General features: G+C 47.9%; 4 protein-coding genes across 4 annotated transcripts in view; all 4 read left to right on the top strand.

Annotated features, from left to right (window-relative positions):
• LOC9651929 (calpain-type cysteine protease DEK1) overlaps positions 1 to 7685 on the top strand; it is an 8962-nt gene extending 1277 nt beyond the window's left edge. The window contains exons 4-32 of the mRNA XM_024661677.1: positions 2 to 54; positions 108 to 238; positions 297 to 411; positions 464 to 1523; positions 1576 to 1686; positions 1738 to 1796; positions 1856 to 2003; positions 2065 to 2338; positions 2394 to 2544; positions 2592 to 2703; positions 2754 to 2919; positions 2969 to 3039; positions 3084 to 3175; positions 3233 to 3395; positions 3439 to 3510; positions 3555 to 3932; positions 3984 to 4099; positions 4155 to 4446; positions 4506 to 4825; positions 4877 to 5225; positions 5291 to 5608; positions 5660 to 5764; positions 5821 to 5949; positions 6008 to 6388; positions 6449 to 6586; positions 6645 to 6881; positions 6937 to 7332; positions 7385 to 7416; positions 7489 to 7685. Coding sequence (XP_024517445.1) covers positions 2 to 54; positions 108 to 238; positions 297 to 411; positions 464 to 1523; positions 1576 to 1686; positions 1738 to 1796; positions 1856 to 2003; positions 2065 to 2338; positions 2394 to 2544; positions 2592 to 2703; positions 2754 to 2919; positions 2969 to 3039; positions 3084 to 3175; positions 3233 to 3395; positions 3439 to 3510; positions 3555 to 3932; positions 3984 to 4099; positions 4155 to 4446; positions 4506 to 4825; positions 4877 to 5225; positions 5291 to 5608; positions 5660 to 5764; positions 5821 to 5949; positions 6008 to 6388; positions 6449 to 6586; positions 6645 to 6881; positions 6937 to 7242 — 5847 coding nt within the window. The 3' untranslated portion in view covers positions 7243 to 7332; positions 7385 to 7416; positions 7489 to 7685. The remainder of the gene's footprint in view (position 1; positions 55 to 107; positions 239 to 296; positions 412 to 463; positions 1524 to 1575; positions 1687 to 1737; positions 1797 to 1855; positions 2004 to 2064; positions 2339 to 2393; positions 2545 to 2591; positions 2704 to 2753; positions 2920 to 2968; positions 3040 to 3083; positions 3176 to 3232; positions 3396 to 3438; positions 3511 to 3554; positions 3933 to 3983; positions 4100 to 4154; positions 4447 to 4505; positions 4826 to 4876; positions 5226 to 5290; positions 5609 to 5659; positions 5765 to 5820; positions 5950 to 6007; positions 6389 to 6448; positions 6587 to 6644; positions 6882 to 6936; positions 7333 to 7384; positions 7417 to 7488) is intronic.
• A 1472-nt stretch (positions 7686 to 9157) lies between these two features.
• Positions 9158 to 9769, top strand: LOC9651928. Its single transcript, XM_002987814.2, has 2 exons — positions 9158 to 9402; positions 9454 to 9769. The coding sequence occupies exons 1-2, from the start codon at positions 9208 to 9210 to the stop codon at positions 9730 to 9732; spliced, it is 474 nt and encodes a 157-aa protein (XP_002987860.2). The 5' UTR covers positions 9158 to 9207; the 3' UTR covers positions 9733 to 9769.
• Positions 9770 to 9950: 181 nt separating this feature from the next.
• On the top strand, positions 9951 to 12373 carry LOC9651927 (glycerol-3-phosphate dehydrogenase SDP6, mitochondrial). The gene is made up of 5 exons (XM_002987813.2): positions 9951 to 10386; positions 10559 to 11367; positions 11424 to 11587; positions 11641 to 11899; positions 11982 to 12373. The coding sequence occupies exons 1-5, from the start codon at positions 10029 to 10031 to the stop codon at positions 12288 to 12290; spliced, it is 1899 nt and encodes a 632-aa protein (XP_002987859.1). The 5' UTR covers positions 9951 to 10028; the 3' UTR covers positions 12291 to 12373.
• Positions 12374 to 15371: 2998 nt separating this feature from the next.
• Positions 15372 to 18221, top strand: LOC112341468 (pentatricopeptide repeat-containing protein At4g02750-like). The gene is made up of 2 exons (XM_024661600.1): positions 15372 to 17725; positions 17781 to 18221. Exon 1 carries the CDS (start codon positions 15453 to 15455, stop codon positions 17508 to 17510), a length of 2058 nt encoding a protein of 685 aa, XP_024517368.1. The 5' UTR covers positions 15372 to 15452; the 3' UTR covers positions 17511 to 17725; positions 17781 to 18221.
• The last annotated feature ends 1994 nt before the right edge of the window (positions 18222 to 20215 follow it).

Below are 20215 nucleotides of genomic sequence, written 5' to 3'. Positions count from 1 at the left end.
TTGTATGCCTGAACCCCCCGATCCTAAGGATGCCGCTCTTCAGAAGCCTCGCAAGTAAGAAATGATTAGCATTCATGGAACGTGCTCTCACTGTTTCGCATTTGCAGAACATGTCACCTGGCTCTTCTCTATTCTGGATCAATTGTGGGTTTGGTGGCCTATTCCATTTTGTATGCACTCACAGCTCAAAAAGTTCGTTGGCTTGGAGGAGTGACTTCGGCTGCAGTCATAATCCTCGGTTTGTACATTTTTTTATCCTGTTCTTATTTTTATTTTTATTTTCTTTTATATCACAGATGCGAATGTGGGAGCTTGCCTGTTCGGCTTCCAATTACTAAAAAGCCGGGTTGTGGCTCTTTTCGTGGCTGGCATTTATAGAGTATTTTTAATATGCTTTGGTGTTCACCTCTGGTACGTAAACGATTAGTATCCATCCAAGCCATATTTGACACAACGTCTGCAGGTATCTTGGTCACTGTGTGAGCTATGCGGTAGTGGCCTGTGTTCTTCTTGGAGCTGCTGTCTGCCGACATTTATCTGTTGTCAGTCCTTCGGCAGCAAGAAGGGCTGCGTTGCAGCCGACTGTTATACGCTTGAGAGAAGGCTTCAGGAAGAGGGGTGGAAGTTCCTCTAGTTTTTCAGAGGGTAGGGATTCCAGTGCAAAGCGCAGTAGCAGTGTGGAAGCAACGCAGATTGGATTAGCATTTGAGGCCATGAATAGGAGCTCGGTTAAATGTCATCAAGAAGGAAATGGAACCTGGTCTCATCAGTCAGGTGCAGCAGTTGTAAATGAAGATAGCACAGAAAGTTCAGGAACAGGGAAGGCTTTGGAAATATCCAGGTCGTTCGCAGGTTTAGCTAGCGCATTCCATGGTTCTGTTCATCATCCTACAGGTTTACACCCAGAGTTTGGCGACAAGAAGGTGGTCGTCACTGAATGCCATAAGACTTTTACGTCTGGACCAACTGGTGTAGAGGGGCCAAGCATAGAGTCCAGTGCCTCTGGGACACAGGTGTTGGAGCACCATGGTTTAGACCCAAGCCTCGCGCTAGCCTTTCAAGAAAAGCTGAACGATCCAAGATTGGCATCTATGCTAAAAGGACGAAATTTTGATCTGAAGCGAAAACCAGGTGAACAGGACCTGACTACTTTGCTGGAAGATAAAGGTCTTGATCCAAACTTTGCTGTCATGCTCAAAGAGAAGGGTTTAGATCCAACAATTTTAGCTTTGTTGCAACGCAGTAGCCTCGACGCTGATAGGGACCACAGGGACAATAGTGAAGTTGCGACTACTGCTCCCAGCCAGTCACAGAATGCTGTCTCTGAAGAGGCTTGGGCAGAGGAATTGCGTCGTCAGCGAGTGGAAAGATGGGTTCAACGAAGCTCGATGCTAGTACAGCTTTCAGCGGGCACTCCGGAACGTGCATGGTTACTCTTCAGCGTGTTTTTTGTTTTGGAAACTGTTATCATTGGAGTCTTCCGGCCCAACAGTGTAACAGTGATAAACGCAACGCATGAGCAGGTTGGTCGCTCGAAACCGTTCTATTGTTTCTAATGTACTCTTTTGACGACAGTTCGAGTTTGGATTTTCTGCTCTACTGCTTCCGCCTGTATTTTGCTCGCTGCTAGCATTTCTTCGATCCCTTCAAGCGGAGGAGATGATATTGACTGCAAGACCAAGAAAAGTAAGTCTTTTAAGCACGCTGTTCTTGTCTCACAAAATGTGATTTTTCCAGATTGGTGCTATTGCATGGGTTTTGTGTACATCTGCAGGCTTGCTCCTTGCATTTCTCAGGTAACCATTCCGCTTTTCCGCTTTTGCCTTCTTTTAATGTGTGCTTCTTGGCTTGACAGCAAATCGTCAATCTTACTTGGTTTAGCTCTGACGGTACCTTCAATGACCGCGACCCTGGCAATTGCCCTTCCAATATGGGTCCGTAATGGATTCAGGTTCTACATTCCTGTTGATGGAGGTGCTCATTGCAGCCTGAAGTCCAAAGAAGTAAACTCTTTTTCTTAATTTTGGTTTGCTAGTTTCTGAACTAATTTGATCTTCTCTGCAGGGAATTATGATGACAGTTGCCATCGCCATTTGCGTGACTAGTATTTTTGCTCTTGGGGTAATTATTTCGTTCAAGCCTCTGGATGACTTGGAGTACGCTAGTGCTGTATGTGACATCTCATCCTCTGGGTGCCCATATGCATCGTCGTTCTATATTGGCTGGGCTGTAGCTGCATCGTTTGCTTTAGTCCTTGCTGGTCTGCTCCCGGCCGTGTCTTGGTTCGCAACGTACAGGTTTTCTCTCTCCTCGGCAGTTTGTGTTGGCCTTTTTATTGGTAAGTTTGAAATTTTCATTTTTTTTCCTTACTAATAATCTATTTTCGGTCTCAGTGGTTTTACTTACATTTTGCGGAGGCTCATATTTGGTAGTACTTCAATCTCGAGAAGGCAACATCCCCTTGGAAATAGATTTCTTAGTAGCTCTATTACCTCTAATCTGTATACCCGCTATGTTTTCTCTCGGCTGTGGTCTTTACAAATGGTACGTACCTTGAATAGGAAGTACTATACTAAGTTTTGTTATGACAGGAAGGATGAAGGATGGCACCTCTCGAAGGGAGTCTATATCTTTGTCGGCATTGGCCTTATTTTGTTGCTTGGCGCGATCTCTGCTGTTATAGCCACTATCAATCCGTGGATGGTAAAGCTTTTTCCGTCAGTTAATTTCATATTATAACACACTTATTGCAGGTTGGTGTGGCCTTTCTTCTGTTTCTACTTCTTCTTATCCTGGCGATTGGTGTTATACATCATTGGGCCTCTCACAATTTCTACATGACACGTCTCGAGACGCTCTTGGTTTGTTTAGCAGCTTTTGTATTGGCCTTGGCAGCGTTTCTTGTGGGACTTCTAGCAGGTGCAGTGGCACTTAAGCATGTAGCTTTGACAATTTCTTCTTTAAGCAGATGAACCTTTCGTTGGAGCGTCCGTGGGTTACTTTTCGTTTTTGTTTCTGCTTGCTGGACGGGCTCTTACAGTAAGTTTTCTATTCATAAAACAGTGCCTGATGTTCTTCCTCAGGTCCTACTATCTCCACCAGTAGTGGTGTACTCACCTCGAGTGCTACCCGTTTATGTATATGATGCCCATGCTGATTCGGCAAAAAATGTCAGGTATCATATCTATGCTTCTAGTTTTTAGCCGCGTCAAAATTATATCCTGTTTTGCAGTGCTGCATTTTTGGTCCTGTACTGCGTCGCTTTGGCAGCTGCTGGCTGGGGCGTAGTTGCAAGCTTGGAAATCTATCCTCCCTTTGCTGGAGCTGCAGTGTCCGCTATTACGCTTGTAGTAGCGTTTGGTTTTGCCGTTTCAAGACCTTGCATCACCTTGAAGGTATATACTGTTTATTCTCGTTTTATCTAATGAAATTCTGCAGATGATGGATGACGCTGTTCAGTTTCTAGGCAAGGATACTATAGTACAAGCGATCGCACGATCTTCCACGAAGGTATGAAGTCTTGTTTCGGAACTTTTACTGATCTTTGGGCGCAGACAAGGAATGCACTGTCTGGAACTTATTCAGCTCCACAACGGTCTGCTAGTTCCGCTGCCCTTCTGGTTGGCGACCCCACTGTTCCGCGGGATAAAGCAGGGAATTTTGTGCTACCAAGGGCTGATGTTTTGAAGCTTCGAGAGCGTCTGCGCAATGAAGAGCGTGCCGCTGGTCTTTGGTGGCGCAAGAAAAAACGAAGCTCAAAATATCGTCACGAGCCATCCCCTGATGTTGGATTTCGAAGAAAAATGTGTGCACATGCCCGGATACTTACGCTTGAGGAGGCCATTGATACTGAATGGGTCTACATGTGGGACAAGTTTGGAGGATACTTGCTTCTAATACTCGGCCTTGCCGCGAAGGCTGAAAGAGTGCAGGTAATTGTGCTCCTTTCTCATGTAGCGATACTAACTACAATCTTTTTGAAGGATGAGGTCCGCCTTCGGCTTTTTCTTGACAGTATTGGCTTCTCTGATCTTAGCGCAAAGAAAATTCACAAGTGGACACCAGAGGATCGCAAGCAGTTCGAGTTGGTTCAAGAAAGGTAAAGTCTCAATTATCTTTCAAAAATTTTTATGTTTATAACTTTGTCTAATCAGCTACATGAGAGAAAGAGAAATGGAGGAGGAGCTTATTTTTCAGCGGCGTGAGGAGGAAGGCAAAGGAAAAGAGAGAAGAAAAGCTTTGTTGGAGAAAGAAGAGCGGAGACGGCGGGAAATGGAGGCCTCCGTAATATCGTCTGTACCGGATGTTGGAAGCAAAGAAGCAGCAGCCATGGCTGCCGCTGTTCGTGCTGTGGGTGGTGGGGACCTTTTGGACGAGTCCGGAACGCATGTTTCCAGTATTGCTCGTCGTATACTCTCGGCTCAAAGGGCCCGCCGCGCACAACAGGTTCGATCGCTAAATCTTACTGTTGATTTTATTCTGATGCTGCCTGTTTGGAAATATAGACCGGGGTGCCGGGGGCAATTTGCGTGATAGATGATGAACCGCGCACTACCGGACGACACTGTGGCACGATCGATGCTGCGGTGTGCGGATTCAAGTCCATCACATGTTCCGCTGCGATAATGGTTCAACCACAGTCGGGGCCTGTCTGCATTCTAGGCACAGAAAGCTGCCAGAAGATATGTTTGGAGATACTTATAGCTGGTGCCGAGCAGAACTTAGAGTCGGGACAAGTAGGAATCAGGCTCGTACTGAAAGGTCCTGGCCACACCATGACAGTCAGGGAGAGAAACATTGGCAACACTGACATTGCGGATGGGAGGTTCGTAGTTTCTTATACATATTAGAAGTGACTGACGGGCTTCTCTTGTAGGTGGCACACTGTTGCAGTCACGGTTGATGCTACCACTGGAGAAGTTGCAGCATACTTGGATGGTATGCTGGATGGCACACAAAGTGGTTTGCAAATACCAGTGGAAGGGGGCATCTGGCAACGAGAGACAGAGGTGTGGGTTGGCTCTCGGCCTCCCATGGACTTGGACGCTTTTGGAAGATCTGATAGTGAAGGCGTGGAGGCAAGCATGCACATAATGGATGTTTTTCTTTGGGGGAGGTGCCTGAAAGAGGAGGAGCTCCTCACCGTACATAATGCGAACGTAGCCGATTACAGTGTGGAGGACTTACCCGATGATGACTGGCAATCCGGGGACTCACCTATTCGAGTAAGTATCAGTTTTCTTTGAGCTGTGCGACAATCTTGTTATACTAATTTTCTCGTATGTTTCAGTTGGATGACTGGGGAAGTGAAGCTGCTGACTTAGATCTTTATGATAGAGAAGAAGGGTACTGGGAAGAACAGGCCGTAGGTCGGAAGAGAAAACCTGACAAGGACTCGGTAGTGATAGAAATGGATTATTTGACTAGGAAGCTGAGGAGGCCAAGAGCAGAAACGAATGAGGAAGTCAACCAGCGAATGCGGTCAGTTGAACTGGCTGTCAAAGAGGCCCTTGCGGCGAGAGGAGAGTTGCAGTTTACGGATCAGGAATTTCCTCCCACCAACCAATCATTGTTCATCAACCCCGAGCAACCTTTGCCGAAGTTACAGGTACAAATTTCATGGATTTTGCAGCTGTTGTTCACACTTGATTCTTTTCAGGTTGTTCAGCAGTGGGTTCGTCCAGCCGAACTAGTTCGGGACATCGGAACAAATGCAAGACCCCGTCTCTTTGAAGGCTTCACAAAGCCTGCTGACGTTTGTCAGGTAAAAGCTTTTCTTTTCTGGTGATTATATGCGTATGTTTACTTCGTACGCTGCAGGGCCGTCTTGGAGACTGCTGGTTTTTGAGTGCCGTCGCTGTTCTGACTGCGGCGTCGCGGATTTCGGAGGTTATTATCACTCCGGAGTACAATGAGGAGGGCATATACACTGTTCGGTTTTGCATTCAGGTAATGCATTTCGTATTTTTTAGCTTTTCAACTCAACAAGTGAATCATTACACTCCAGGGTGAATGGGTGCCAGTCGTTGTGGACGACTGGATTCCTTGTGAGTTCAAGGGCAAGCCAGCATTTGCAACCAGCAGGAAGCGACATGAGCTCTGGGTGTCTGTGCTGGAAAAGGCATACGCTAAGCTTCACGGCTCGTATGAGGCTCTGGAAGGAGGACACGTCCAGGATGCTCTTGTGGATTTAACCGGTGGAGCGGGCGAGGAAATCGATTTGACGAGTGCACAAGCGCAACTGGATTTAGCCAGTGGACGACTCTGGTCCCAGCTACTACGTTTCAAGCAGGAAGGCTTCTTGCTTGGAGCTGGCAGTCCTTCCGGTTCGGATGCTCACGTTTCGGCCAGTGGTATTGTTCAAGGCCATGCTTACTCTCTGCTACAGGTAATGCATGGTTCTCGCATGGAGATGGCGTTTTACTTACGTGCTATGATTTCCTTTCAGGTGCGGGAGGTGGATGGGCATAAGCTCGTTCAAATATGCAATCCGTGGGCGAATGAAGTCGAGTGGAATGGACCTTGGTCCGACTCTTCTTTGGAATGGACAGATCGAATGAAGCACAAGCTAAAATACTCACCACAGGTATATGACGTTTTCCTGAGTTTCTTAACCTCTCATTCGACAATTTATTCATGTGTAGGCGCAGGATGGAGTCTTTTGGATGTCATGGCAAGACTTCCAGTTGCATTTTCGGTCCGTATATGTCTGCCGCATTTATCCCCCGGAGATGAGATACTCGGTGCGAGGACAGTGGCGTGGAGGAACTGCTGGTGGCTGCCAAGACTTCGACTCTTGGCATTATAATCCACAGTTTAGGCTCAAAGCTGTGGGCTCAGACGCACGAAAGCCTGTTCACGTGTTTGTGACACTCACCCAGGTTCGTTTGGACTTTTCTCTACTCTTTTCGAAGCCTTTTCCACTGGTCTTTGCAGGGTGTCCACTTCTCATCTCGCAAACGAGCCGGGTTTGAATATCAATCCAGTGGAGACACCTCAATGTTCTATATTGGCATGAGGATCTTGAAAACTCGAGGAAAGCGTGCCAAGTACAACATCTTCATGCACGAGTCAGTTGGGGGCACAGATTACGTCAACTCGAGAGAAATTTCTTGCGAGATGGTGCTGGAACCTGATCCAAGGGGTTACACGATTGTTCCAACAACGTTCGCTCCACACCAGGAAGCACCGTTCGTACTGTCCGTCTTTACAAAAGCGTCCATCACATTGGAACCCCTGTGATCCACTCACTGCGTGAATCTGTGCTCCGTGGCGCCAGAGAGGTCGGTGCTGCTGCTTTGCACGAGACACCATCGAATGCGGAGAAAGAAGGTATGTCGCAGGATTTCAGCTTTCCTGGTTTCTTAAGTATATCTTCTTGCAGATACTGGGAGATGAGATGACACGAGCCTCTTGGTAAGAACATTTCAAGTCATAGCCAAAATCTTCATTGGTTGTCAGCTTTTCTTTTTCTTTTTTTGTTTTCAGAGTGGAAGCTTGTCTGGGTTTTGCTCCAGTTTTTGGCTTCCATGCAAGTGGAGAAGAGGAATCTGTACATAGATTCGGTTTTTGTATAATCTGAGACACTAGCTTTAACCAACCATGCTCTAGTTTGAAAGTGAAAAAGACCATGGGCATATTGTCTTTTTGATTCTGATTTAAAGTAACTCCACAACATCAAAACACTATTCTTGCCTCCAAACACCAGTGCTCAAAACCTCTTGATACCTTGGTTCCTGCCAAATTAATCAAAGATCTTTAAAGGTGATAGTAAAGCAACAAAAAAGTACTTTGGGAATTTATTTTGAGAGATCTGATTACACTGCTGCTCTCTGCATCCACAGCCACCACATTGAAGAAGCCCCTGGCTGTTTTTTGATCTTGTTCTTGCTTAGAAGAGCAAGAACTTGTGGTGTAGCTGCTGCTGTTGTCCTTATCCTCGTTGCGCAGCTCGATTTCGCCGCCGCCACTGCCAGTTCCACGCTTGCCACCTTGTACTGCGGCTGGTCAAGGACGTAGACGCAAATGGAGCCGTGTGCAGCAGGATACCTGATGTTAAAATTCCAAATCAGATCCATACCGAGAAATCAGTCACACAGTGAAACGTGGATCCGTGCAAACAAAAACGTGTAACTTGTGTCAGCTGTGCCTCTCAACTGGATGTGATGTCCTCCCACATTGTTCTTTGCTTGTGTTATTTCTCGCAAACTTGTTTTGGTCCACTTAAGTATCTGATAAACATCGATCATCAAAGTTGTGGAAAGCATATCCTCCTTGTATGCTTTAAAACCTGAGCATAAGGGAGTGTTCCAACTTGCTTTCAGTTCATCCAGCTTCTCTCGCCTTCATCTTGCTCCAGAGCTTCGAATCCTTTCATTCTTTCAGGGAAAGATGGCAGGGTCTAATGCTGAGCAGGCACTCCTGGATGGGTTCGAGAAGGGCATTTCGCTGGGCCCGAAGATGGTCCCAGTCGTTGGCTCCTTCGCGCAGGCCATGTTCGGGCAGTTGTGGAGCATAGCGCTTGCACCCCGCACCGCGCAGCAGAAGCAAGCCGCCATGGATTCGCTGTTCGAGGCGGTGGGTAAGAAGATCGAGCAAGCTCTGGCTAAAAACATTGCGGATCAAGCAAGAGCTGCGAACGCCACCATCTCCCAGCTGGGCCAGGACTACTACGCCTCCGTCGCGGCCTTCCAGGCCAATAACTCTGTCGGCACGCGCAACATCGTGGTGCGATTCGAGCAGTGCAGGGCCCAACTCCTCCAAATGCTCAATCTCTTCTCGCATCCCAGCAACATGAAGCACACACTCCTCTCTTACGGATCCGCGCTCGCATTGTACACAACGCTGCTCCGCGAGATGATCCAAAGCGCCAAGGATTGCGGCTACACCACCCTGGAAGTGGCCGATTTCCAGAGAGACATCAATGATCGCATCAGATCCTCGCTCAACCAAGTCATGTTCGACGCTCTCTCCAAGCTGGTGAGGGAAGGGGGCGAATGGAAGTACCCCAGGATGGCCAACGTCGCCATGAGCCTCTTCAAGATCTCTGCAGGCGTGATGAACTTCCACACGGAATGGCACAACGGTGCAGCTTGCCTGATCGCGGCCACCCACAGGGAGTATCCGAATTGCGACTTTGTGGATACCAAGGCGCACTATCAGCTGAACTTCCGGCGCAGGGCCGGTGACGGGAGGAACTACTATGCGATGCCGCAGGTGTTCGTCAGTGGTCGTCCGGCACTCCACATCTACACCAAGGCTGAGCATGAGATTCGTGTAGCGCGCTTCGCGTTCGAGGAGGACAGCGTGGAGATGAAATTCCGGGCGTACTACATGGTTGATCACGACGACCTCGACTCTTGGCAGGTGTTGGTGACCCTAAGCAGCCTTTCCAATCCTCGGGTACGTAAACTTTGATTCATCAACTAAAGTTGGTAGCCTTGAGGTTTGCAGGAGCTTCAGTTCAACCTCAGCAGGCGGGAATCCCCCATTGTGTCCTTCCCGTGGGTGAAGATGTACTACTCCAACACAGAGGGAAGTGCTTGGAGCACCAATTTTGACAAGTTCAGCGCCAACATGAGGGTTTATTATGATGAGTACAGCTCGTTCAAGCCAGTCAAAGGCATGGCTTACAACATCACCACTAAGGCTGCTGGGCCTGCAATCAAGAATTACTATCTGATCGCATTTGAAGTTGTTCCAGCCAAGGCTCCAAAGCTGCCATGGCTGTGATCATACATTGAGGGAAGTTAGGTAACCTATAGAAGCAAAGTTTTATGCTTTTCAGTTATACAGTGAAACAATTGTTTCATCCGGTGACTATAAAAAATTTATTAAAAAATGCTTCAAGAATATTCTCAATTTTGTGTAAGCCCTAAAACTTTGGTCTGCGTCATACCTTTTGCATAAACAAGGCCCCAAAATTTCGCTATGTTTAGCCAAGGCGGCGCCGCTCCTGGGCGGTGACGGCGCCGCCGAGATTAGGGCTTGAACTGATTGATCGATCGATCGGTCCATCGCCAGCGGCGATGGGGGCGGCTAGGCGGATGCTGAAGCACAGTGCGGCGTGGGGAGCTCTGATCGGGGGCATTGCAATCGTGTCATCGCAGCCAGTGCTGGCCAAGGAGCGGGGGAATGGCGCAGTGGATTCGCTCAGGGACAGGATGGCAGCTGTGAATTGGACAGTGCCACCGCGATTGGTCCAGGAGGCGCTCCTGCGCGGCACCAGCCCGGCAAGCCCTCTTGATCTCCTGGTAGTCGGGGGTGGCGCCACCGGCTGTGGAGTCGCATTGGACGCCGCTGCTCGTGGCCTCCGAGTTGGGCTGGTCGAGAGGGACGATTTCGCGTCTGGGACTTCTTCCAGGTCTACCAAGCTCATCCATGGAGGTGCGTTATAGTTTCCTTTCTTCAAAGTAAGAACTTTCCTGGATCGATCAGACTTTTTTTCTCTGGATTGCTAGTTTTCTTTCTGGATCGAACAAAGTTCTAATTTTCCTGAGCTGTGCTTGGATCGATCATCTTAAAGTTCTTACGTTCCTCTACTTGTTCCAACTTCCAGGTGTGAGATATCTCGAGAAGGCAGTGTTTCAGCTGGACTACAAGCAGCTCAACCTCGTCTTCCACGCACTGGACGAGCGAGCGCAGCTCATCCAGAATGCTCCACACCTCTGCCACTCGCTCCCCACCATGACTCCCTGCTACCAGTGGTGGGAGATCCCATACTACTGGGCCGGACTAAAGCTCTACGACATCGTCGCTGGCCGCCAGATGCTCCACCTCTCCAGGTACCACTCCGCCAAAGAGTCCTTCGAGTTCTTCCCGACGCTTGCAAAGACAGCCGGCGATGGAAAGACGCTCAAAGGCACGGTGGTCTACTACGATGGCCAAATGGACGATGCTCGCGTCAACGTTTCTCTGGCTTGCACGGCGGCGCTGGCGGGAGCAGCGGTGCTCAACCACGCCGAGGCAACCGCGATCATCAAGGATGAATCCACTGGCCAAGTCGTGGGTGCTCGAGTCCGGGACAATCTTAGCGGCAGGGACTTTGACGTCCATGCAAAGGTCGTGGTGAATGCCGGGGGACCTTTTGTGGACGAGCTGAGAAGATTTGCGGACAAGGAGTCCAAGCCGATGATCGCTCCCAGCAGTGGTGTTCACGTCGTTCTTCCCGACTACTACTCGCCCGAGTCTATGGGGCTCATTGTTCCCAAGACGAAAGATGGCCGGGTGGTGTTTATGCTGCCATGGCTGGGAAGAACGGTGGCTGGCACCACTGATTCTATTTCCCCTATCACCATGCTTCCGGAGCCGAAGGAAGAGGAAATCCAGTTCATCTTAGACGCCATCAGTGACTACGTCTGTGTCAAGGTAAAGGAACAACAATGGTTTCATTTTTCCTGTTCTAACTTTTTCTTTCCTCTCAGGTCCGTCGCTCTGATGTTATGTCCGCGTGGAGCGGCATTAGGCCTCTAGCCAGTGATCCGTCCGCGAATGGAGACACGTCAAGCATCTCCAGAGATCACGTAATCTGCGTGGAGCCTCACGGCATGGTGACAATCACCGGTGGAAAGTGGACGACTTACAGAAGGTAAGTTTTACTTTTGGGTCATAGAAAGACTATTAAAGCTTTCTTTCTCTCAGCATGGCTCAAGATGCCGTGGACGCCGCAATCAAAAGTGGGAACCTCCCCCCAACAAATGCCTGTGTGACGAGAGACTTGCCTTTAATCGGTGGCGAAGGCTATGATCCATCGTGCTTCGCAATTATTGCACAGCAGTACGTTCGCATGAAGCGCACTTATGGCGGAAAAATAATCCCGGGAGCCATGGACACTGCGGCGGCGAAGCATCTGGCTTCGGCCTATGGAGGAATGGCTCATCGTGTTGCGCTCATTGCCCAGGTACGTTATAGTTTTTCTAGCTTTGGAGTTTCTTCTTCGCTTATGAGCGAATTCTCCTCTCCTTTTTTTTTTTTTTTTGTAGAACGAAGGTCTTGGAAAACGGCTGGCGCACGGCTATCCTTATCTAGAGGCCGAGGTCGCGTATTGCGCGAGAAACGAGTATTGCGAGTCTGCAGTGGACTTCATCGCGAGGAGATCGAGGCTGGCTTTTCTGGACACGGATGCAGCGAACCAGGCACTCCCTCGCGTGATCGAGATACTGGCGGAGGAGCACAAGTGGGACAAGCACAGGAAGAAGCTGGAGATTAGCAAAGCCAAGGCGTTCCTTGAGACTTTCAAGTCGTCCAAGAACGCGCAGTTTTTTGATGGAAAACACAAGATGGTGAGGTAAGGAAATATATTTATTTTGATGATATCTCTTGGTGGGCATATGTATAAACGTCAGAATTCATCTATAATCTCACCACTTGGAAATATCTTGTTCTAAAGTTTAGAGTGAGCTCCACAACAAAGGAGATGGACGCTATGGGCGAACCTATCCGCGAGAACTGTATCGATCTGGCTTTTCTGCTTATACAGTATAAACTCGTATTTGTGTTCCATGACCTCGTATAGACTACGGGAATGTTGGCGATCCAATAATGTACGTGAATTGATCCGCTTGATATGGGAATGTTGGCGATCCAATAATAGTCGTACCTGAATTGATCCGCAACTGTAAACATCGACCTTGAAGCTTGTGCTGCCCAAAGTTGGGAAACAACAAAACGGGTGGGATAAGTATGTGATAAGGTGGCCATGTGATAAAGAATCTTCAACGATGCCTAAAGGGATCTTCAATTGAGCATCTGCAACTGGAATCCAAGTGGGTCATAGAGTTGTATGGAGGTTGATGGCTTAGGTAGTATATAAGATTGTGTGGGTTTTTCGCATTTAACAGTGTTTAATAGTGATATTTAGAAGTGTGTCTCATAACTTGTGTCCCAGATTTATAGTGTAGAAAGAAATTGTCTTGAGGCTTGCAACATCCTATGCAAGCGTCTTGAACTGTCGTGTGTGAAAGCTGCTGGCATTATTTTCTTGGCTCCCCTTCTATGGCATCTGGAGCTACAGTGAGTTCTAGCACCTTAACACCTTCACAATGGGGTTTCTTATGGTTTTTGATGGGGAAATCCAGTGGCCCCAAGAGTTTTATGAATGTCCAAGTGAGAGTTTGACACCAGCATCACTACTTTTCCTGGTTAACTATTTCCCCAAGGCTTTTGCAAGTTGTGCCCATGCCTTTGGTGGCTCCTTTGGGGCTGCATGCAGGCAGGATCAATTTTAGGCGCCTGATGGAGCTTTTGCATTTTCCAGGTTAAGTTGGTAGGTTGGTGACACATGGGTTAATCACAACAAGTTCAATCGTACTGGTATCAGAAAAATTTGTGTTGTCAATCCAGTCATAAGTGAGGCGAGAGAGTTTGATGCCAGTAGCTTTTCCCAGCCAAGTCATGATTGTGGATTGCATGTAGGCAAGATCAATGCTCAAAGCCTGTGGTTGACACTTCCATAGTTTCTGGGTTGAGTTGTTTCACCCAGTTTGACAGTTAGAGTTGTTTGACCCAATTTGATTGTTTGCCCTTCCAGTCATAAATGAAATACTTTTCTTCTATGTGATTAATTCTGACATCCAGAAACTATTAAAAAGTTTTTAAAAACTTTAAAAATTGATTTTTGAACTTCTTTTTGAGATATGCAACACTTAGAAACCATAAAGAAAAAATCAAAATTTATAATCATGTTTTCTGGCCCACCCTTTATTGACCCCAAGGCTTTAGTGTGTCATACTCAGCCCCAAAGTAGCTGAAGCACATAGGACTGCCACAATCTAAGTCGAGCCAACCGGAGTAGATTCCCAGAGTAGATTTATAGAGAGGCCACGTTGGATGAGTTCAATGCCACATGACAATTTGGCATCATTCCATTGACATCAACACAATCCTACAGGACAAGGGTAGCAACAAGAAGTGACAGAGGCTAAGGTTGAAGACCATTTCGAATGTCTAAGGACGTTTTTAACTTTGGAGGTGGCAGCTGGCATTTGCTGCAGAAATATGGATCTGGAGGTGGGAGAGAGGAGCCTCCTATGTTAACGCTATCGAACAATCAAGGAATGCTGGGAGCAAAGATTGTAGAAGAGGCTGCAAGGGATTGATTGTCAGCAGCCAGGAGGGGTGCAAGATGTTTTGGTCCTAAGGGGCATTTGTGAAACACTGTTGAGGACTCTGCAGGGGATGAAGGAAGTCCTGAGGCATTTGTACAAGGTGGAGACTGCAGCTCCCTTGTCATAAATGTGGAGACTGCAGCTCCCTTGTCATAAATGTGGAGTCAAATTGGGACTTGAATTAAGTTGGGGAGATGGCATTTTCCCACAAAATAGAGCCACTCTTGCAAGATTTACTATTAAATGAACAAACAGTGGCAGTAGAAATCTATATGGTAACAAAGTTTTCCAGCAATAGTAGCTTGGCTAAGGACCAATGTGAGTCTTAGATATGTGATTGTGGTTAGCAGTGGTAGGAAAGAAGTATAAGTGCCTAATATATAGATAAGTTTAGCATTTGCCAAGTGTGGGTTAGATAAAAGAAAGAAGGTCATAGAAACTTGTGGCTAGCTGAGACAAGGATGGGTGGTGTTGAGTTGTGGGCTGGAGTATTCAAAGGATGAACATGGAAATATGGATAGGAAGGTGATAAAAATGCTAAGGGGAACTCTCACACTATGGTGATTTAGCTTGCATGGGATCAAGTTTTAAGTTGCTCTGCTTCACACTCTCAAACACAAAGAAAGATCCCAACTCAAGACACAAGTTCTATCACACTTCTAATGATCACTATTAAACACCAGTAAACACATATCAACACAAAGGTGGAGTTCAGTTTTGCCCCCCAAACACTATTTATATACTACCTATGCTATCATCCACTAAGTTTCCCAGCCAACCCACAAGCTTTCACTACCTTCCTATCCCTATCCATTCTTCCAGTTGATGTGCTCACGTTTCTTGCCAAGTGCAACCAAGTCGCCCTTCTTACATAGTTTCCTCACGGAGCAAGAAAGGTTCCCGTGGATGACAATCCAGGTTGAGAAAATGAGTATCGTTGACATTGGATCATGCTTGACCACTTGAAGCTGTGGAGTTATTGATAATGGGCACAGCTTGCCAATCATGTCTTCAGGGCTGGTATCGTACCTGAAGATCAAACATTAGAAATTTATCACTATTGACACCTTACACAAACAGTGTGGTGGCTGGATGCATGTTGATAGATGACTTCCATGATCTGGGGATATGCAAGGTGTGGAGATGGCAATCTGGGAGTGAAGATTTGGTTCGTTGCCCGATCCAATAAATTCTAACCGTTGATTTCCACCCATATAAATAATCAGTTCGTTCGGGTCTACTCGGTTGTCTAAAGGGAACAAAATGTGCACCTCATGCCTTCTCATATATAAATGAGTAAGTTACCATGATCATCCTGGAGATTCAAGTTGCGCTTTCTCAGCAAAAATGGATCGACGATACTGGATCAGTGTGATCGAATCCTGTAGAAGCCGCAGTACTGCAAGGGACATTGACGATCGAGTCTGCCGTCTCTTCGGCTGTGATGATGTCTTCATGTTCAACAAGCTCATCGAGATGCACGGTAATTGCAACAACATCGATCGAGCTCGACAGATTTTCGACAAGCTCAGCTCCAAAAGAGACGCATTGTCGTGGGAGAGAATGCTCGCCGTATACTGCCGCGGCGAGAAAATGCATCACGCCACCCAGATCTTTAACGAGATGCCACAACGGAGCCTTCTCTCCGCGACTGCCCTTTTAACTGCATATGCCCATACAGGGCATATTGACCACGCAAAACTAACGTTTGATTCCATTCCCGAGCTTGATCTTGTGTGTTGGAACGCAATGCTGGCAGCTTTCGTCCAGCACAAGAACTTAGAAGGGGCAAAAAGTATTTTCTGGAGTATGCCCTGTCCTGGCATAGTGTCGTGGACCGCTCTACTAACAGCATGTGCCCAAGAAGGGCATTTGTATGAAACAAAAGCACTTTTTGACCGGATGCCGTTGGTTAACGTGGTGTCATGGACGGTCATGATCTCTGCTCACGCCCAAAATGGCTACCTCATTGCCTCTAAGACCCTGTTTGACGAGATGCCCGAGAGGGATGTGATTTGCTGCAATGCAATGTTGGCAGCTTTTGCTCAGAACGGGCATTTAGACAAAGCTCTAGAGCTTTTTGATGACATGGAGGAGCGAAACTTGTCCACGTGGAATGCCATGCTGACGGCATTTGCCCAAAATGGCCACCTGTCAGATGCCCAGCGCGTTTTCCACAAGATCCCACAGCGCGATCTCGTGACGTGGAATGCCATGCTTGTGGCATTTGGAGAAAGCGGTGACGTGGACAGGGCAAGGGGGGTGTTTGTCGATATGCCCCAGCTGAATCTGGTGACGTGGAATGCCATGCTGTCGGCATATGCCCAGAACGACTACCTTGCTGAGGCCAGAAACACGTTTCATGCCATGCCATGTCATAGCCTCGTGTCCTGGAATGTTCTTTTGTGTGCGTGTGCCAAGGAAGGACGGATCAAGGAATCTAGGTCTGTGTTTCTCTCCATGCCAGAGAGAGACGTGGTAGCATGGACATCCATGATAGACACAAATGCTCAGTTTGGGCATTTGGAAGAGGCAAAGCACCTCTTTGACCTCATGCCACATCGGAGTCTAGTGACGTGGAACTCGATGCTGGCAGCCTTTATCCAAGGTGGACACGTAGAAGATGCAAAGAAGTTTTTTGATACCATGCCACAACAAAACGTAATCTCTTGGACAGCCATGCTAGTGGCATATGCCCAAGGGCGGTATTTGGGAGAGTCCAAGGTTATGTTTGATGAAATGCCACAGCGGAATCTAGTATCCTGGAATGCCATGTTCTTTGCATATGCACAGAACGGGCATATGCTCCAAGCAAGGATATTCTTTGAAAGGATGCCTAGGAAAGATTCCGTGTCATGGAACTCCTTGCTCGCGGTTTACACCCACAACGGCCTCTTCCGCGACGCGTTTGATGCGTTTGATGCCATGAAGATGCTGGACAGCGTCGATTCTAGAGACCAGGGTATATTCGTGTCGGTGCTGGTCGCGTGTAGCCAGGCAGGGAACGCATCGCACGGCCGCGGTTGCTTCCAGTCCATGGCGATGGATTTTGGAGTGGAGGCGACACACCAGCACTACTGCTGCGTGGTGGATTTGCTTGGTCGGAGTGGCTACTTGGAAGAAGCCCAAGATCTATTACAAACCATGCCCTTTGTTCCCGATGCTTTGGAGTGGACGAGTTTCCTTGGAGCTTGCAAGAGCCACAGTAGCTTCGCCCGTGGAAGCTATGCCGCGAGGAAGCTGGTGGAGTTAAGTGCCAAGGAAGGAGGAGCCTTTGTTCTCGTGGCACACATGTACTCGCTCGCTACTAACAAGAGCTCGGAAGAAAAAGAGCCGCGGGCATGCGAATCGAGAATGCGGGCGATTCAATCGATCGCCCTTCAACAAAATATGTGTTTGCAATGAACGTGGTGGTGAAAAAAGTAAGCACAGTGTGGAGGAAGCGTTTGCAAGTTTCCATGCCACAGCAAAATGGACTGGCATATGCCATCACGTCTAGATGATAACGAGAAGCTTCAGGGCATATTCAGGGCATATTGCCCAGGAGAGATTCCGCGTTTTACCCACAACGTCATCTTCGAGGAAAAAAGCGTGCAGAAACTCGCGAGACCTCCAAACAGGTAAGCGAGTCCATAGCTATGTTGCTGAGCGAACGAATTACTGTTCTTCAAACAGCGTGGTGGCGACTCCCTGCTGGATATGTACGAGCATGGAGGACGCTCTCTTAGATGAAGCGTTCCGTGGACTTCCATGATCTCGGAATATGCAAGGCGTGGAGATGGCGATCAGCCTTCGCAAGATCGTGTCACAGCATTTAGGGCATGCTGTAGCTGGGCAGAGAAGGAAGAAGCTCCAGCGATCCACGGAAATCCTGCTCCAGGGACTCGAGAATGAAGAGCTCTTCCCTGTTCCAACGATTCATGATCTTCACTGCTTTATATGCTGTGGTGTTTATGGAAGAACGGTGGCCGGCACCACTGATTCTACTTTCCCGATCACCATGCTTCCGCAGTCGAAGGAAGAGGAGATACGATTCGTCTTGGACGTTGATATTTCGTGATGTGGAAAACTTTAAAATTTACAAAATTACATAGAAAGTTAAGTGACCTTTCCAAAGGCTCTAAATTCCCTTCAGTTTTCCATGATCATCCTGGAGATTCAAGTTGACCGAATTCTGTAGAAGCCGCAGCAGCAAGGGACATTGATGATCGAGTTTGCCGTCTCTTCCGCTATGATGATGTCTTCATGTTCAACAAGCTCATTGAGATGCACGGAAATTGCAACATCGATCGAGCTCGACAGGTTTTCGACAAGCTCAGCTCCAAAAAAGACGCGTTGGCGTGGGAGATGCTCGCCGGATACTGCGGCGGCGGGCAAATGCATCACGCAACCCAAATCTTTTAACGAGATGGCCTCTTCTGACTGATCTTTTAACAGCGTATGGCCATCGATCACGCAAAAAAAACGTTTAATTCCATTCCCGAGCTTGATCTTGTGGGAACGCAATGTTGGAACCTTTCGTCCAGCACAAAACTTTAGAAGGGTATTCTCGAGGTTCTGGCATAGGAGCATATGCCCCGAAATGGTATTTGCATGAAACGAAGGCTTTTTTCGACCAGATGCCTTTGGTTAACGTGGTGGCATAAATCGCTTATGCCCCAGCTGTCGAATGCCATGCTGTCGGTATATGCCCAGAATGCCTAGATGTTTATGATCATGGGGACCCTGTGGGGCATCAAATATGTTTCATGCCATGCCATGTCATAGCCTCGTGTCCTGAGGATCATGGAATCTAGGTCTGCATTCCAGAAGCATGGACAAACTCCAACCTTTAAGTTGCTAAGAAATTTTTCGATACCATGCCACCTCTTAGCCAAGGAGAGTCCAGGGATGTGGATGTGGATGTGGATCTCGGGATATAAATGGCATCTTTTGGTTTGGCCCTTTTGCTAAATGTGAATCTTAACTCTATTATGTTCCCTTTTCACAAATTATCATTAAAATGCACTTTGTTCTAACTCTCAAATTCTTCCCTCACGCATGCAAAAAGAATTTTGTAAGCTGGATCACGTCACGGTTATCGTAGCAGTCAAGGCATGTAAGAAGGAAGAAGCTCGAGCGTGTCATGGAATAAAATGGAGCACTTCACAGGAGAAGCAAGCAAGCCCCGGTACTCCTCGAGCTTCCCTCAAGGCAGCAGGCACACCAATCTCCGACCAACTCTTGGAATTTGCTCTGTAGTGCATGATACGCGACCCGGCCATCAGCCATACACTACCCTTCCCATCGGTGCATGTTGATTTGTTCCACACCCACGGATTAGGAAACTCGGTAGTGTATGGCACAGTCTCTCACTTCGCTTCCCGCCTCTCAGCGAGGATCACTCCCCTGACATTTTAAAGGGCGCTCCTGATCCAGCTGAAAGTAGGACCAGTTGTAACATCCTTGAGGGATGCAGCGGTGGGAGAGAGCGTACCCTTGGCGGATCTGGGCGTCGATTGTTCGTTGCCATTCGCGGCACACGCACCTCGCCTTGTGCAGATCGGTTGCTGCTGGATACGTAATGCAAACTGTATCATCATCGGGTATGCGGAGTGTGGGAAAGGCGCCGAGTGGACAGAGATCCTATCATCGCAAACGCGCTCGTTGGTTTCGTCACAAAGTGCGAGGTATTTAGTTCCATTTGGAACAAAGATTTAGTGACATGGAGCTCACTGATCGCAGGCTATAGCTGCCGAGAGAATGGAGAAAGTTGGCGGTGTGAAGCCAGACGGTGTTACGTTCCTCTCCGTGCGCCTGGTCGACAGAGCGAAGGAGGAATTCGAAGGAATACCTCGTAAGTATGGGATTGCCCCCATGATTCAACACTACACTTGCATGGTGGAGCTTCTCGGCCGCGCGAATCAACTCGACGAGGCAGTGAAATTGGTGAAAGGGATGAGCTGCAAGCCGGATGTTGTGATATGGAAGGCAGTGCTGGGAGCTTGCTGGAAGTGGAAAAATGTAACGCTCGGGAGGCTGGCTTTCGAGTCCATCATGGAGCTCGACCATCAAAATGCCTCGGGTTACGATCATCAAACAGGTTTGAAGAGATTTTCTCATGGCGATCA

Source organism: Selaginella moellendorffii, unplaced genomic scaffold, assembly GCF_000143415.4.
Source record: "Selaginella moellendorffii unplaced genomic scaffold, v1.0 SELMOscaffold_84, whole genome shotgun sequence".
Classification (NCBI taxonomy): Eukaryota; Viridiplantae; Streptophyta; class Lycopodiopsida; order Selaginellales; family Selaginellaceae; genus Selaginella; species Selaginella moellendorffii.
Note: the sequence above shows the minus strand (reverse complement) of the source record. Positions and strands in the feature narration are given on the sequence as shown.